The 17,260-nt window shown below is 39.5% G+C and overlaps 1 protein-coding gene across 5 annotated transcripts in view; it reads left to right on the forward strand.

The window, feature by feature from the left end:
- Positions 1–17,260, forward strand: part of RNF38 (ring finger protein 38) — a 123,903-nt gene that overhangs the window by 42,014 nt on the left and 64,629 nt on the right. For 4 of the 5 annotated variants that reach the window (XM_032634725.1, XM_032634726.1, XM_032634724.1 and 1 more), the window contains exon 2: positions 10,558–10,628. The exons of the other annotated variant lie outside the window; for it this stretch is intronic. In XM_032634725.1, the coding sequence (XP_032490616.1) occupies positions 10,558–10,628 (71 nt within the window). The remainder of the gene's footprint in view (positions 1–10,557; positions 10,629–17,260) is intronic. 5 annotated transcript variants of the gene reach the window in all.

Raw genomic sequence — 17,260 nt, forward strand, 5'->3', positions numbered from 1 at the left:
ATTGTTTAAACAAAATTGTTTAAAACAAAACATCCTGAGACTCTGAAATTGAATTTTCTGCTCTAGGTAGCTAGAAGTATCATTACTTATTGTAAAAATAAATAAGCAACTGATCGTCACTTACAGAGTAAGACTGGCTTTTTCCTCCCATGTTATTTATCAACATTTACTTTACGTTAATGTCTTTTTTTTTTTCAGCTGCTTTGGGTGTTAGTTGCTGCATGCGGGCTTTCTCTAGTTGCAGCAGGCGGGGGCTACTCTTCGTGGTGGTGCGCCGGCTTCTCATTGCGGTAGCTTCTCTTGTTGCGGAGCACAGGCTCTAGGTGCACAGGCTTCAGTAGTTGTGGCTCACGGGCTCTAGAGCACAGGCTCAGTAGTAGTTGTGCACGGGCTTAGTTGCTCCATGGCATGTGGGATCTTCCCGTACCAGGGATCGAACCCATGTCCTCTGCATTGGCAGGCAGATTCTTAATCACTGCACCACCAGGGAAGTCCCTAATAATGTCTTAAAGTGTATTATTAGCTAATAGAGTTTGTCTAGTAAGTTTTAAGTAAGATTTCCAAAAATAGTGCAGCCTGTTTTGTAAGTTCATTTGGAGAAAGTTTGAAGCATTGAGGATAGATGTGTAAATAAAGTTGGGTTTTAACAATTGGTTGATACTTAAATCTTTGGAGCAGACATATGGAAATTGTTGGTTGTTAAAACTCGGAACCTTCCTGGCACTTTCCTTCAAAGCCGTGCCATAGACTCTGGTATCCCGTAGCAGTTGTGAAGGCTGCTGCAAGTGATGTGATTAAAACCCAGAGAGATCATGTTGCAGAGTGTAGCAGCCCCCAGGCCAAGTATTGGATAAGGCTCAATATGTTTTCGTGTCCTGCTACAAAATCAGGCACTTAAAAAAAATTCTTTCTGCTAGAGTGAAAGGAAAAGAGCCCTGAATAAACAGTAGATAGGAGCAGAACCAAAAAATTAGACTTAAGTGCTGAGAGTCTCTTTTGGACAGTAATTACAGTGACAGTTACTTATAAAGTACAGGCAAGTTCCTGGGGGTGGATTTTTACAAAGTCTACCTGTCTGTCTTATTGTAGAATGAACAAAAAAGTAGCTGTTTGGTTTTTTTATATTATTGATTGAGTTCAGATGCTTTTTAGTATCTATGCCAATTATTTGGATTGTGGTGGCTGGTAGGCTAATTAAGTTTTCAAAAGACTGATTTGGAAGGGTTGTTAATACCTCAGAAAATGGGACCAGATTTCAGAATAATTAATTAAATTTATAGAACACCCACTCTGTGCAAGGGCCTGTACCAGTGTCCTAAAGAATCTAAAAGCAGTGTAAGACCTAGCATCTTTTATCTGAATTTTACTGTCTCCTTGCTGGAACTTATAAATCCATCTGCTGCAATGCATAATTGAGTTCTCCCTTGCTAGTCTTTGGATTATCAAGGAGATTCTGTCTGAGACATGACTTCCATCTTGGCCCACTTGTGACCCTAGTTAATCTCTTGACCTCCTTGGGATGTGTGGACAGTAGTTGTTCTAAGCCTTGATCATCATCTCATGTATTTAACTGGTGTATAAAAAGCCCTAGGTAGATCACTGAGTCATGAGGTTCAGTCCTTACCTGCCCAATGCTGTCCTTGAGCCAGGCCAGGTGAGTGATTCTATCTATGTCTCTACTACCAGTTCTCTGTATGTGTTTGGGGGAGGATGGGATGGAGAGGAGAGAGACATCACCTTTGAGGGGCTTCATGAACGAGCCAGGTAAGCGCTCATAGGTTGGTCTCAACTGCCTTCTCCAAGGTACTTTTGTCAGAAGCCATTACAGATTTGGACTGGAGCTTAATAACAAAAAGAATGGAGTAAAAATATCCCTGCCTACACTTAGGCTAACAGTTGCATCTTAGCAGAACATCCTAACAGTTGCCACCAAGATTATTTTGTAGACAGGGTCTCAAAGGAGATAGAAGATAATGGATAGTTAACCTCAAGAATCCTGCTCATGGTCATGGGGGTGCTGTTGGAGTCCTCTTTTTTTTTTTTTTCCTTGCTATGTGGCTTGTGGCATCTTAGTTCCCCAATTGGGGATCGAACCTGTGCCCCACCTGCAGTAGAATCTAGGAGCCCTAACCACTGGACTGCCAGGGAATTCCCTCTTTTTTTTTTTTTTTGAGTCTTTTTTCTTGAGTTTCTCCTATTTGGTCTAGTATTCTAGGGATACTGGGAGCTAGCCTTGGAGCTAGGCCCTTTTTTTATTTTTATTATTTTTTTTATTTTTTAGGCCCTTTTTTTAGTGAGCAAAAATAAGAAAAAAATTTCCTCCTGTTACCCAGGGATTACCATTGTTAGTATCATGGTGTATATTCTTCTGAATGTTTCCTTTGTATATCTGTGTACACATATACATATTTATTTAACCATCATGAAAGCATAGTATTCATATTCTCTGTTCCGCTTTTTTTAATCTTATTTTATTTATTTTTAAAATAAATTTATTTTTATTTTCTTTTTGGCTGCGTTGGGTGTTCGTTGCTGTGCGCGGGCTTTCTCTAGTTGCGGCGAGTGGGGGCTGCTCTTCGTTGTGGTACACGGGCTTCTCACTGCGGTGGCTTCTCTTGTTGCGGAGCACGGGCTCTAGGTGCACGGGCTTCAGTAGTTGTGGCACGCGGGCTCAGTAGTTGTGGCTCGCAGGCTCTAGAGCGCAGACTCGGTAGTTGTGGCACACGGGCTTAGTTGCTCCACGGCATGTGGGAACTTCCCAGATCAGGGCTCGAACCCGTGTCCCCTGCATTGGCAGGCAGATTCTTTACCACTGCGCCACCAGGGAAGCTCTGCTTTTTTTTTAAGTTAGCATTTTATTTCAGTAAGTTTTCATCTCATCTAATTTTACCATATTCAGATTTTTCCAATTCTCTCCCAAATATGCTTTTTAACTAGTTTATTTAAACTAATATGCAATCTGGTATGCACATTGTATCTATTTCCTTTAATTTCTTTTAATCTAGCACAGTTCCTATCTTTTCTTTTTCATTTAATAATAATAATAACACCGACTTATTGCGAACTTCTGCAGAACCAACTTTGGATGAGCTGATTGCTTCCTGTGATGTCTATCCCTTGTATTTCCTGTAAACTGCCAATTATATCCAATAGTTTGATGGAGCCAAGGAAAGTATTTTTTGCTTGGATGCCAAACAGAGCTTATATCTGAATTTCACAGTGTATCACATCAGAAGTCACATCTGGTTGGCCCACTGTTAACGATGCCAAGATTGGCCATTGGATTAAGGTGATGGGATTAGGTCTCTTTACAGTGTAGTTAGGTTCTCCGTGCAACCATAGATAACGTGGGTAGCGCGTTACTTTGGCACTTTACAAACCCCCATCAACCATGCACTTAACGACTTTAGCCTAATTGGTGACCCTTGCCTGAATCAACAGTTTTATGGGGCTTGCAAAATGATGTTTTCTAATTCTGAAATTCCTTCTGTATCTATTAGCTGCCATTCTTCTGCAATGTAGAACTAGGGCTATTCAGTTACTCTAAAAGGTAGGATAAATGCATGAGTTTTAAAAAGTTGCTATTAAGGGACTCCCAGATTTTCATTGATATGTGTTTTGGTTAGCTACAGTCTTTTCTTGTTGTTTTTAATGCTTAAACTGGTAAAAGTTTGGCCAGTGGGAGCCGCTTTTGGTCCTGTAGAACAGGTTTCAGAAAGCATGTGGTGCTTAGGTTGGTGCTATTGCTCTCCCCATTGTCCACTTTTGTAGCTCAAAACCTTTACTTTTAAATCCTCAAATCTTTGGGAATTTCCTGGCGTGCAGTGGTTAGGACTCCACGCTCTCACTGCCAAGGGCCTGGGCTCAGTGCCTGGTCAGGGAACCAAGATCCCGCAAGCTGCCTGGTGCGGCCAAAAAAAACAAACAAAACCAAAAATGAGTCTAGGAAATGCTTGAGAGGGGCTCACTTCATACTTCTAGATTAACCCACTACTATTACAATGCAAACCCCCATCCTCACATGTGCACATTGAGGAATAATTCTAACAGTGCTCAAAATGCCACATTTTCATGACAACTTAAAGAGCCTTAACCACTTTTAAAGAGATGTGCACATTTTGCCCAGGTCTCTGCAGTTCAGTTTTGTGGTTTAATGCCCCTCGTTTTTTATACCCAGATTTCGAGGAATATGCATATATCTCAACAATGGTTTTCTGCTGATGTTTATCTAAGAAGATTATATGTTAATGTTTCACAAACTCAGTACATTTTTTTTCTTCAAAGCAATATGCAGAAGAGCTTCAGTTATTGATACATTCCAATTATCCTTGAGAGAACATGACATTTGGAAAACCATGCTGCATGTCAATAAAGAGGGTGTGGGTTCTAGATGGGCCTGGCACTAAGAGGCCTTATTACTGCATATGAAGAAATGGTGTTGTTTGACAATGTCTTAAGGATATAACATAATAGCATGATAATTTGCTACAGGTGTGTTTATTGTGTTTTAGTTCCCTTTTAGGAAAGAAGAAGAGGTAGGAGACATGATCAGAAAGGTCTAGGATACCCAGGTCATGTGAGACCTCGTAGACCAAGGAGTAAGGACTTCGTATTTTATTTTGAGTGAGAGACGGAACACGATTTTCAAAGGAGGAATGACATGATCTGTCTGAACCTTGAGAAGGGTCATTCTACGTGGAGAATCGACTGGGGAGGAGGTAGGGAAAGTTCATGGGGAAAGAGTGGAACTAAGACCACTAAGGAAACCATTGCATTAGTTCAGGCTTTGGCTTGGGTAGCCGCAGTGGATGATGCTGAGTAGTTATATTTCAGGCACATTTTTGAAGTGGGACCAACAGAATTTGCCAACTCATCAAATGTGGGATGTGAATTAAAGAGAGGAGTTGAAGATGCCAAGGGTTTTGGCCAGAGCAGCTGGTGAATAGTTCTGCCATTTACTGAAACTGGAGGCAGGTTTAGAGGAGAAGATCAAGAGCTCAGTTTTGGACATGTTATGTTTGAGATGCTGTTTAGATATCTAAGTGATTTTGAATAGGTAGCAGAATATGGAAATCTGGGTTTCCTTTGGGTGGGAGGTGGGAGAGTCAGAGCTTGGAAATAAAGATTTCGGTGTCATCAGCCACGGGACTAGTTGGGATCACTAAAGGAGTGAATATAGATAGAAAAGAGAAGTCTGAGGATCGATCCTCGGGACATTCCAACCTTTGTAATGGGAAGATGAGAATCCAGCAAATGGGACTGAGTGGCAGTCAGTGACGTAGGAAGCTTTTGTGAGGCCAAGTGAAGAAAAGGGTTTCACGAAGGAGAGTAGGGTCAGCTGGGTCAAATGCTGCCGGTAGATCAAGAAAGGTGAGGATTCAGAATTGACCATTAGATTTTGCGGTATAGTGGTCTCCGGGAACATGACAAACAATGCCTCTGCTTTACCTCACTACCTTTACCCTTGTGGACTTAAAACACTATCTGATATTCTTGGTAGTTGCTCAGAAACTTCTCCACTTGCCACAGCTGTTTCAACCTCGACGTCTTTGTGTTTCCTAGTTCTAAACTACGGGCTTCATACCCCGACTTGAGCCCTCACTTATGTACTCTTTCCTCAATTTCACATACTTGTCTGACTCTTCCCAGGATGTTGCACATCTATTTTCCCTTATAATGCTCCTGATCTGGTTCTCCCTCTGGTCCCAGCACTTTCTGCTAACCATTTTGGGGGTTTGTAACTATTTTGGGTGTGTCATGGACTCCTTTGGTAATCAGATGAAGTAGGCCCCTCTCCAGGAGAATACTTTTAATTGCATAAAATAAAATACATGAGATTACAAAGAAAACCAATCATACTGGAATGTAGTTATCAAAATATTAAAAACTAATTTGTGATAAAAATATATTTGTTATATTTAATGTATTAAATAACACATTCTAGCAGTGGGCCTAATAGCTATTGTAAATTTAAAGTAATGGTAAGTGTAAATGATATTGCAGTATACCTCCAGCAACTGTATTATATGAAAATATATGTGGTTTTTATTAGAGACAAAATCGCAGGTACTGTCAATCCTAACGTGGTTTGTTGTTGTATTAATAATAGAGTAGATTTTTTACATTTAGTTTCAAGTTAATGAAAATAAAGATAAAATTTTATTCCCATGTAAGTCTTGGTTAAGAACCTAGAGAGAGAACTATCATGCAAGTGTGAGGAGAGCACTGAGTGCTCACCAGGTGAAGGAGCAAGCCTGGTCTGCATGGAAGCATCCTACCACATTTCTCATGGGGAGTGGAGGATTCAGACATGGACTTTATGCCTTGAGTGGTAGAGTGCCAGGGTAGGTGCCAGTGGTAAACACTGTCATTTAACGTATGTGTGGCTAGATTCTTTCAATTTTCAAAAATTGGCTCCTTTATTTTAGTATAGAAGGTTTCTTCTTTTGCCTCTGTGTGCTTCTTTCCCTGACTAGCTATCCAAAGTTGCTTACGATCTGTATTTTATTCTTCAGGAGTTCAGTTTGAGTGATCTGTCTACATTCTTTTTCTTATGGGGCAGGGACAGCTGGAGAGGGAAACTGGTGCTTTTGTGCTTTCATTTGCCTCTAGGATGCTTCTGCATTGTTTTCCAGCAAAGGGCCCTTCCCTTTGTGGCAAAGGAGTGAATTCTGATATTCAGGGGAAAAAATCAAAGAGAGAAACCTTGCCCATTTAAAAATTGGGTTCTATTTTCTTCCTGTTGAGTTTTGTTTTTCGGTTTTTTTTTTTTTTTTTTTTGGCTGCACAGCTTGTGGGATCTTAGTTCCCCAAGGGGTCAAACCAGGGTCCCGTTGTGAAAGCACGGAGTCCTAACCACTGGACCACCAGGGAATTCCCATTACTGTTGAATTTTAAGAGTTCTTTGAATACTTTTGGGTATCAGTCCTTTATTAGATACACATTTTGCAGATATTTTCTAGCAGCATGTGGCGTTGTCTTTTCATTTTCTTAAGTGTCTTTCACAGAGCAGAAGTTTTTAATTTTATTGAAGTCCATTTTACCATTTTTTTCTTGATGGATTATGCTTTGGTGTCAAGCCAAGGTCACTTAGATTTTTTCCTGTTATCTTCTAGAAGTTTTAGAGTTTTGTGTTTTACATTTAGGTCTATGATCCATTTTGAGTTAATTTTTGTGAAAGGTGTATGGTTAGTGTCTAGGTTCTTTTTTTTGTATGTGGATGTCTATTCACTTATTTTTAATACTCTCTTTTGGAAGAGATTTTTAAGTTGCTAAATAATGTATCTCAACCTTCATCTTTCCAACTACATGGAGTCCAAGTTTTTGACAATGGTCCCAAATGGTGGTCTCCCTCATAGTTATTAGATGGTATTATGTGAACTATTTCTAACAAAGTTTCATTTTTCTTACATTGTGTCCAAGAGAAACACACATAACATGATACGTTAAATACAACGGTTTTGCATAAGAGTAAGATAAATGTTTTGGTACCTCTTTGAAAGGTATCTAAATGTATGCTTATAATCATCAGTTCTTAGGGTTCTTTTCACCAGTCTAACTTTAGTATTACATGATATTAGACTAATAGGAGACTGAAAGTATAATTTTTACTAACTCCTTGAAACTCATCTACTGAATTTTTTTTTTAATAATAAAGATTTTTTTTTTTTTTTTTTGGCGGTATGAGGGCCTCTCACTGTTGTGGCCTCTCGCGCTGTGCAGCACACGGTCCGGACGCGCAGGCTCAGCAGCCATGGCTCACGGGCCTAGCCGCTCCACGGCATGTGGGATCTTCCCAGACCAGGGCACGAACCCGTGTCCCCTGCATTGGCAGGCGGACTCTCAACCACTGTGCCACCAGGGAAGCCCCTATAATTCAGATTTTTTAAAAAAAGTATTTTATTTTTATTTTTGGCTGCATTAGGTCTTCGTTGCTGCACGTGGACTTTCTCTAGTTGTGCCCAGCGGGGGCTACTCTTCGTTGCCGTGCGTGGGCTTCTCATTGCGGTGGCTTCTCTTGTTACAGAGCACGGGCTTCAGTAGTTGTGGCACTTGGGCTCAGTAGTTGTGGCTCGCAGGCTCTAGAGTGCAGGCTTAGTAGTAGTGGCGCATGAACTTAGTTGTTCCGTGGCATGTGGGATCTTCCCGGACCAGGGCTCGAACCCATGTCCTCTGCATATTGGCAGGCAGATTCTTAACCACTGTGCCACCAGGGAAGCCCTCACCTACCAAATTTTTGACAGAATAGTTTATGTTGTGATTAGATTTGTCATTCTACTCTCCCAGGAGATTTTAGTATTTGGGGACATTGTCGTATATATATTCTTTCTTCCAAATTATGGTTGTTGAATATGTTAAATGATGTTAACTGTTATCAGTACCAGTGGGAACTCTATGGTTTATATTATTCTTATCCATAATTGTAACTTTTTGGCACCTGTACCTTCCGCCATCTCATCCTTCCCAGAATTGTCATCCAGTGGCAAAAACTTGTTAAGCTTATTAATATTTCCGAGAAATAGAAATTAGAAAGATCTTTTGATGTGATCAAACTTTTTAAAATTGTTTTTTTATGCTAATACTTGGTTGATAAATTTTCTTTTATTGAATTAGTTAAGGGATCAGGCTGAGTAGATTATAGTGACACTATATTACATATGCTGTCAGTATGCTGTATATATATATATATATATATATACACACACACACACACACACACACACATACACACACACATATACTGTATGCTACAACTTTATTTAGTATTTTTATTCCTGTGTTTCAGTGAGGTTGTTTTCTTATTTTGATCCTTTTTATATTTTATAATCAATGTTATATAAAATGAGTTGGGAAACAACAGTTTATATTGGGAAGTTAGGAGTAGTCACTGTCACTGGGATTATTGATTCTGTACATTTGAAGAAATTATCTGGTAAAGTTATCTAGTAAGGACTATTGTTTTTTTTATTTTGGCCACGCTGCGAGCCTTGTAGGATCTTAGTTCACTGACTCGGGATTGAACCTGGGCTCCTGGCAGTGAAAGAAAGCGCAGAGTCCTAACCACTGGACCTGCAGGGAATTCCCCTAGGACTACTTATCCTTTGTAGTTTTTAATAATTTTCTCTGTTATAACCAGTTATTTTCTCATTTTCTTTTTATGAATGCATAAGAGTAATATATGATAAAAATCTGCCTTTAAAGTCTAAAAGAGTTATTTCAATAAGTGTAAAACCAAAATTTTTATTATTAAGAAAATGTGTCAAAGTTTAGTTGGCAGCATTCTTTCTCAAGCATATAGAATAATTGGACATCTGATTTGATGGTATTGTAAATTTTATAATTTTATTTGTCAGTGTAACGTCCACAGGAGTGACAGGGGGATGTTTTCTTAGGTTCAACTAAACATTTGCACATTCAGACTGGTAAAACCACCATAGGTCTCACTTGGCAACATTTATTCAGAAGAATATAGGACAGAAGCTATAACTTATCAGTAAGACAGTGGGAGTCCTTGCAGCAGTTCATTCTTTCTGAAGTGATCTTCTCACAGCTTAGGTCTGAAGTGCTCTTCTCACAGCTTAGGTTCAAAGAGATGAGATCCACATTGTGTGGTGCAGAGAACTCCATGGGCATAGTTTCCAGGGTCTTTTGCCAGGACATGCCTAATTAGGTAACATGTCACCATACTCAGAGAAGTTAAAGAACGTGGCTTCCTACTAAGTGGCTATTGTACTTCCAGTCCAGATGCAATTTACTAATTTGGTAATTTCTGTCTTCGGAAATGTTGCCAGGTAACATAGGTGGTATGCTGTTTAATCAGGTTAACAGGGATTAACCCAAGGTTGAATTCTCATACATTGGGAGAACGGGTTTTGCTCATCTTTGGTCCACAGTCATGCATGCTGATTTTTCATTTATACCTTCTTGTTTTAGTATCATCTTTCAGAAGGTTTTTCTTACTCCAAGATTATTTTTTAAATGTCATTTGTTTTCCTATTGATTAGAAATGTCACTGTTGTCATAGAGCAGTTATTAGGAGATAGTTCTTCAAATTAACAAATGGTTGTGTATATTAAAAATGTATTTTTTAAAGTAATAAAAACCTATTTATAATCTTACGATTGTGTATTAGATTGTGTTATTTGTATGCTGAAAATTTATAGGGTCAATTTTTTTCTCAAAGAAACTATGTGTAGTCTGAAAAGCAGTATACTTTTTTCTAAATAGAAGTTTGCCTTATTGAAGGCTGTTGTGCTTACTTAGGTGGCCTTACTCTGAAAACTAACCACTTAGTGTAGTAGAAAGTGGTGAATTAGGGGTTTGAATAATGGGGTTCTGGTTTCAGACCTGCAACTTCACTGACTGCTCTGTTGTGCAAGTCAGCCTCTCTGTGTTTTGTTTTGCTCAAACTGCATGAATAACAATCCCTATCCTGCCTATTTCCGAGTATTGTTGAGGATTACATGGGATGATGGATATAAAGGCACTTTTAACTGGTAAAGCCGTTTAAATATAAGGAATTACTGCATCTTAACTTTTCCTCCCTTTCTCTTGTAGGTAGTGTTGGTGCTTCTTTTCAGTGCCAGTCCATCCATCACGACCACATTTGTCATGATGACAGTGACAAGGTGAGGTCCGTGTTGATGTCTACAATGGTGAAAATGCATGCTGCCCTTACATCACTGGATTCACTTGCATAACTGGTCGTAGGGGCAGAAGAGTGTGACTTGGGGGGCACAATGTTGAGATGCAGAGAGCCTTGCTGGTTTGTGTGCCAGCTCACTAGACTGCTCCAGAAAACTTGCAGATAATTCCCAGGAGGTGGGCTGGACTCCTGATAACGCATTTCCTTACCCCCATTCCTGTCTCTGTCACTGCGCTTCTTCTTTTCCTGCACAGCCTTGATGGATTATCTTAATATATGAACAGGTGCTCCCAAAGCTGATAACTATTTCAACAATTTGTGTCTGTTTTCAATTTGAAATATCTCAGACATTCTGATTTGGTTTGTTTTGTAGTTGATTGTATTATGGCTTATTCTCATGCTTACTTTTTTTTTGGCTGTTTCCAAAGCCCAATTTAAATGTTGAGGAATGACGGTGGAACCTGTCTGATTCATGCAAAAGAATCCTGCTTTGGGCCTTTTTTATTTTTTAAATCAGGTCCAGACTTTTGGTATTTTGCTTCTGTTCTTTTTATCTCTAAAGAAACTGGTCTTTGGGGGCTTTCCAGTACTCATCAGCACCGTTGATGGCCCAGCCCTTGAAGTAGATACTAATGTGGGCTTGGTGTCTGGAACCTCTGGCTGCTGATATTGGATGGGCTTAAATTTAGTCTTTTCCATCATCAGTTTCCAGTGGTCTCCCTCCCATTTCCTGTGTCTTGTATGCAGGAATGTATCAGCCGCCTGGTAGTTTCCCCAGGCAGACCAATCCAAGTGCTGTTTTTCTGCACTGTTGTAATCAAGATCCTCCTCCCTCATCCTGTTGGAGCTTGATCAAGATGTTGGTTGATCATTGGGATTTTCCAAATGGCCTTTTTGTTCTGTGTGTTGCTCTCTCTGTCTTTGTGAGCTTTGCTCAGTCAGATTTCAGTCTGTTTACAGAGAGAGTGGTGTGATTTTAGTATTCCAGATTCTCTCTTATTATGATAATAATCCAGAGGCATGGGTTTAACTTTTAACTTCTTTTAGAAGCAAGCCACTGAAAAAGACTCCTAGACTATATAGTTAGCTCCCTAAAATTCAGTATACCACAGATTTTAGACGAGCATTTGAAAATCAGACTGATAGAAAAGGCAAAATCACTTTTGGTCAGTAATATTACAAAGAATTGTGTTACATCATTGTAAAGATGTTTGGGGGTTAAAATTTCTTTCCGCAGCTAGGTATAATATGCTTCTATCCATTGTTCATTTACAGTGGAGAAGCCAGACTATTCTCTGTTCTGTCTCCAGGTTTAGAGTCAAGAGACGAGATTTCTGTCCATTTCTGTCAGATACTTTTTATCTACTTTAAAATGGTTTTCCTCCTAATTTCTGAATCTTTGTATGACTCATCTTGTGCTTTTAGGATGGGATCTTTCCTGAAATACATGGGGAGAGGGCAGAGAAATTTTAGGGATTTTTGTCACTTGATTAGCAGATCAAAGAACTGTCAGAGACTGCTCTCCTCTCCTGCCTACCATGCATGTATTTATGATGGTTTACCAGAGGGAAATGGAGAGAATGGATTAGGGTCTCTTGACTATATTTATAATTGATTCAACTGGTTCAGTCAGCAAATAATATTTGTTGATAGGCAGCTATGTTTCTTGGCACTTAGGGAATATATCAGGATACAAAACAAAGATTGCTGTTTTTTCATGAGTGCAGTCTAACTGGGGGAGGCAGACAAAAAAAATAAACATAACACATAAGTAATATAGTATGCTACAATAAGCACAATGGATTAAAGAAACGTACAGCAGAATAAGTGGGATGAGGACCACCATGAGTTGGATGTTACAGATTGCAGCTTTGAATAGGATCATTAGACATCATTCTGGGGAGGAGAGTGGTGGATAGGACAAGAATCAGATCTCTGTGTTTGTAGCAGCTTCTGACTTCTTTCTTTCTATAATAAATGGGTATTGGTTTTGCAAAAGCAGCAACAAAACCTGCTGCCTGATATATGCCACTTGGATAGGTATGTGTGCTCGCTCTCGCTCTCTCTCTCTCTCTCTCTCTCTCTCTCTCTCTCTCTCTCTCTCTCTCTGAGAATTGAAGGGATTATAGAGCACAGCTAATTCAACCCTCTTTTTAAAATAAACTTGCAAGCTGTGACCCCAGTGGGAGAAGAGACTTGTTCAGGAGTCACCCTGGAGTGCTGCAGCTAGATCACATCTTCTGTCCCTCATACAAGCCATGTAAAGTAATTGTCTAGCTATTCTGAACACATTGTCAAAACACATATTGATGCTTTGCTTATTATCCTCACTTAGCTTTCAGGCATGGTCCGTTTCTCAGATTTGGGAACAAAAGTTGATTTTTCTTAAACATTGTCTGAATTTTAACTAATTCATGTGTGATGTGGGTGGAACCAAGGAGAAAAAGGGCCAGTCCATTTGTCGGACCTCCATTCTACAACCTTGGAAGTGGTGGCAAGCCCCCAAATTCCATGGTTTGGCTTGTTTTCCAACTTAAGTTTCTCTGCTGCTGTACATCGGCTTGTCACTACAGTGTGGGAAGGAGCTGTTTCCAGCTCTGAGGTTTACTGTTAACTACTGTGAGTTACATACTCTCATGTTCAGTTTATATTGGGCATAGCAATTGACACAAAGCCCTCCAGCAATATTTTTATATTCATTCACAATGTCATACCCTATAATTTCCAGGTAGCAAACACTTATTATATATCAATATTTGAGTACCTACTATGAACTAAGCATTGTTCTAGGCATTGGGGACAGTGTATTGAACAAAACAGACAGGAATCTTTACTCTTATGGAACTTGCTCTCTGTAGGTGGGTTAGGGAGATGGCAAGACATAAATAAAGATACTGTTAGTTCATTTGTGTTATGAAGAATAATAAATCAGGTAAGGGATATAGGAGTATTGGGAGAAGATTACCTTCTAAACACCCTTTGAAATAGGGGTTGTTTTATCCCCATTTGTAGGTGAGGAATGTGAGACATAGATTAAGTAGTTTCCCCAAGGTTACCCAGTTAGTAAGTAGTAAAACTGTGATTCAAACACAGGCTACCTAATTCCAGAGTCTGTGCTTGACCATCTGAAGAAATCTGTTCCTAATGTAGCTTTACCCACTCAACTCTGACATGCTCAGGGGAAAATATCTTCAAGTGGAGAAGGCCCTGGAGAATCACAGTGAACCAAGTCACTTGGCAGGTAATCTTTGCCTGTCAGTTTTTTCTTGCCCAGCTCCTTTTGGCCTCCATTGTGATTCATGACTATTTGTTACTCCAGGCTTCTCTAACCTGACACCCCTGCCCTGATTCATACTCAGAAATCTGTGCTTCTTTATAAGAAACCTCACATTGTGTGTTGCTGTATTGCACTGATCAAATGTGATGGTTATGTAGAAGCAGTTTAAAAGTATAAAGAATAACACAAAAATGTGATTGTGATAGCATATTTATGTTTCACTTAGATATTGAAGTTAACCTAAATCAGCTAATGTCACCTGGGGATTATTAAGTAGTCATCTTCACAGTGAGAACAAGCTTGACATGGGGGAATAGGTCTGTCCTGAGAATGAGATAAAACATTGAACAATATGATAAAAGGAGACTATTCCTTCAGGTGAGATGAATTAATTTGTAGCCTCAATGGTACACTCTTTCATAGTGGCCTGGTAATACTTCTGGGAAGTCTGGCCATTTGAGAGAGGGAAATGGAGAGTTCTTTCTAAACTGCATGTGAATGGCTCCTCAGTAGAAGTCTTTTCTGGACAAAACTTCCTTTTGCTAGCCTTCAGTCCCTTTGTCATGGAAGACGGTACCAATCTGATTTGTGTACAGGTATTCGCACACAGACTGCTTTCAGAAAGATGGGAAATGTGCTATACTGGTTTTTCTTCCATGACTGTATACTTCCTTTTATCTTAATTTTTTAAGTTTTTAGTTTTTAAAAAAATTACATGTTGATTGTAAAAAGATATGCAGCACTACCTTCAATCCCTCTCCCCAGAAGTAACAGCAATTGGAATTTTAGTATTAACCGGATTTTTTAAAGTTATATTTGTGTAAAATATTTTCCATCTTTTCAAACAGTGGTTTTTAGTATATTCAAAGAGTTGTTCATCTATCTCTACTATCTAATTTTAGAACACTTATCACCACCACCCCGCAAAAAACCTATACCCATTAACAAGCACTCCCCATTATTCCTTCCCGCCAGCTCCTGGCAACCACTAATCTTTCTGTCTCTATGGATTTGCCTGTTCTGCACATTTCATATAAATGGAATCACACAATATGTGGCCTTTTGTGTCTGGCTTCTCTCACTTAGGATGATGATTTCATGGGTTTGTCTATGTTGTAGCATAAATCAGTACTTCATTCCTTTTTATGGGTGAATAATATTCCATTGTGTGGAATATTTTGTTTAGCACATTTTGTTTATCAATTCCCCAGTTAGTGGATATTTGTTTCCATGCTCTGGTTATTGTGAATAACACTGCTGTGAACATTTGCCTGTGAGTGTGTTTTTGTTTTCACATGATTTTAACAATTTGAGGATCTGCCAGACTTTTCCAAAGTGGCTGCACCATTTTGCATTCCAAGTGAGGGTTCCAATTTCTTCACATACTTGCCAATACTTTTTTCCTGGTTGTCTTTTATAAATTGATTGATTGATTGATTGCTGCTTTGATTCTTCATTGCTGTGTGTGGCTTTCTCTAGTTGCGGTGAGCAGGGGCTACTCTTTGTCGTGCTTCTCATTGTGGTGGCTTCTCTTTGTTGTGGAGCACAGGCTCTAGGCATGAGGGCTGCAGTAGTTGTGGCTCGCGGGTTCTACAGCGCAGGCTCAGTAGTTGTGGCACACAGGCTTAGTTGCTCTGTGGCATGTGCGATCTTCCTGGAGCAGGGCTCGAACCTCTGTCCCCTGCATTGGCAGGTGGATTCTTAACCACTGGACCACCAGGGAAGTCCATATGCCTCGTATTATATCGTTACATGTGTTCCATTAGGGAAATGTGGGGAAATAGAATATGTCATAAGTAAACATACCATCTTTCAATAGATAACACTCTTAACATACATTTTTTTTCTTCAAATTTTTCTTTGCATTCTCTGCATGGTTAAAACAAAACTAAAGCACTGATTATTTATGGCTGTGTAATTAATTATCCTAAAACTCAGTGGTGCAAAGCATATCTTTTGGTATCTTTCATGGTTCTGGGGTTTCCTGTGCTCAGCTAGGTGGGCTCTTGCTTGGAATTTCTCATGCAGTTGCAGTCAGATGGTGGCTAAGGTTGGAGTCATCTCGATGTCTTCACTCACATGTCTGATGGTTGATGCTGGTTGTTAGCTGGGACTTCAACTGGGGCCCTCAGCCTGAGCACCTATATGTAGCATGGGCTTCCTCACAGTACGGCAGCTTTGATTCTAAGAGTGACTGTCCCAAGAGGGCCACACAGGTGCTGCATGGCCTTTTATGACCTAACTTCAGAAGTCACAAAGCTTCACTTCCACCATGGTTACAGACCTGCCCAAATTCAAGAGGAGGGAGCATCAATCCTACCACTGGGGAGGAATGTCTACATAATATGAAGAGAATGAAGGATGGGAGAACGTATCATGGCCATATTGAAAAATATAATCTGCACATTATATATACATTAAACATCAGTTAAAATGTCTACATAATGTTCCACCATAAGGGTACATGGTAATTTATTTAACTTGTCTTCAATTGTGGAGCTTTAGGTCATTTTTTAAAAATTGTGCATTTATTCATTCAGCAAATATTTATAAGTGCCTACTATGTGCCAGGGATAATTGAGTCACCAGAGTACCATGGTGAAAAGACTGACAAAGAAGGTCCTTGTTCTTTGGGTGCTTATTTTTTGTGGATGGGACAGAAAATGAACTGTATATGTAAACCAGTAAATAATCAGACACTCTTAAGTACTGTGCAAGTAATTGGGCAGTTGGCTACTCTAGATTAGGTGTTAGGGAAGGCCTTTAAGAAGATGACACTTAAGCTAAGATCTGACAGATGGAAAAGAACAAATCGAGAAAATCTGGACCATAGGAGAACATGCTAGGGAGAGGAAACATCTAGTGCAAAGGCCATAAGGCTAGAAATTGAAACAAACAGAAGGAAAGCTGTTGTGCACAAGCAAGGTGGATGAGGGTGGAAGTGGTGGTATGAGATGAGGTTGAAGGGGTAGGCACAGACTAGATCAAGTGGATCTTGGTAAGCCAGGGAAAGAAGTTTCAATTCTGCGTATTATGGAAGCCTTTTGGAAGGTTTTAAGCAAAGGAGTGATGTTATATTTTTTTAAATATCCCTTTTCCTATTGTGATAAGAATTTTTAAAAATTGTGGTAAAATCTGCAACATAAAATTTACCATCTTAACCAGTTTTAGGTGTATAGTTCAGTAGTGTTAATAAGTACATTCACATCATACAACCAATCTGTAGCACTCTTTTATGTTGCAAAATGGAAACTATATCCGTTAAACAATAATTCACTCTCTTCTCCCCCCAACCCTTGGCAGTCGCCCTTTACTTTCTGTCTCTGAATTTGAGTGCT

This window comes from Phocoena sinus, chromosome 6 (genome assembly GCF_008692025.1).
Source record: "Phocoena sinus isolate mPhoSin1 chromosome 6, mPhoSin1.pri, whole genome shotgun sequence".
NCBI lineage: Eukaryota > Metazoa > Chordata > Mammalia > Artiodactyla > Phocoenidae > Phocoena > Phocoena sinus.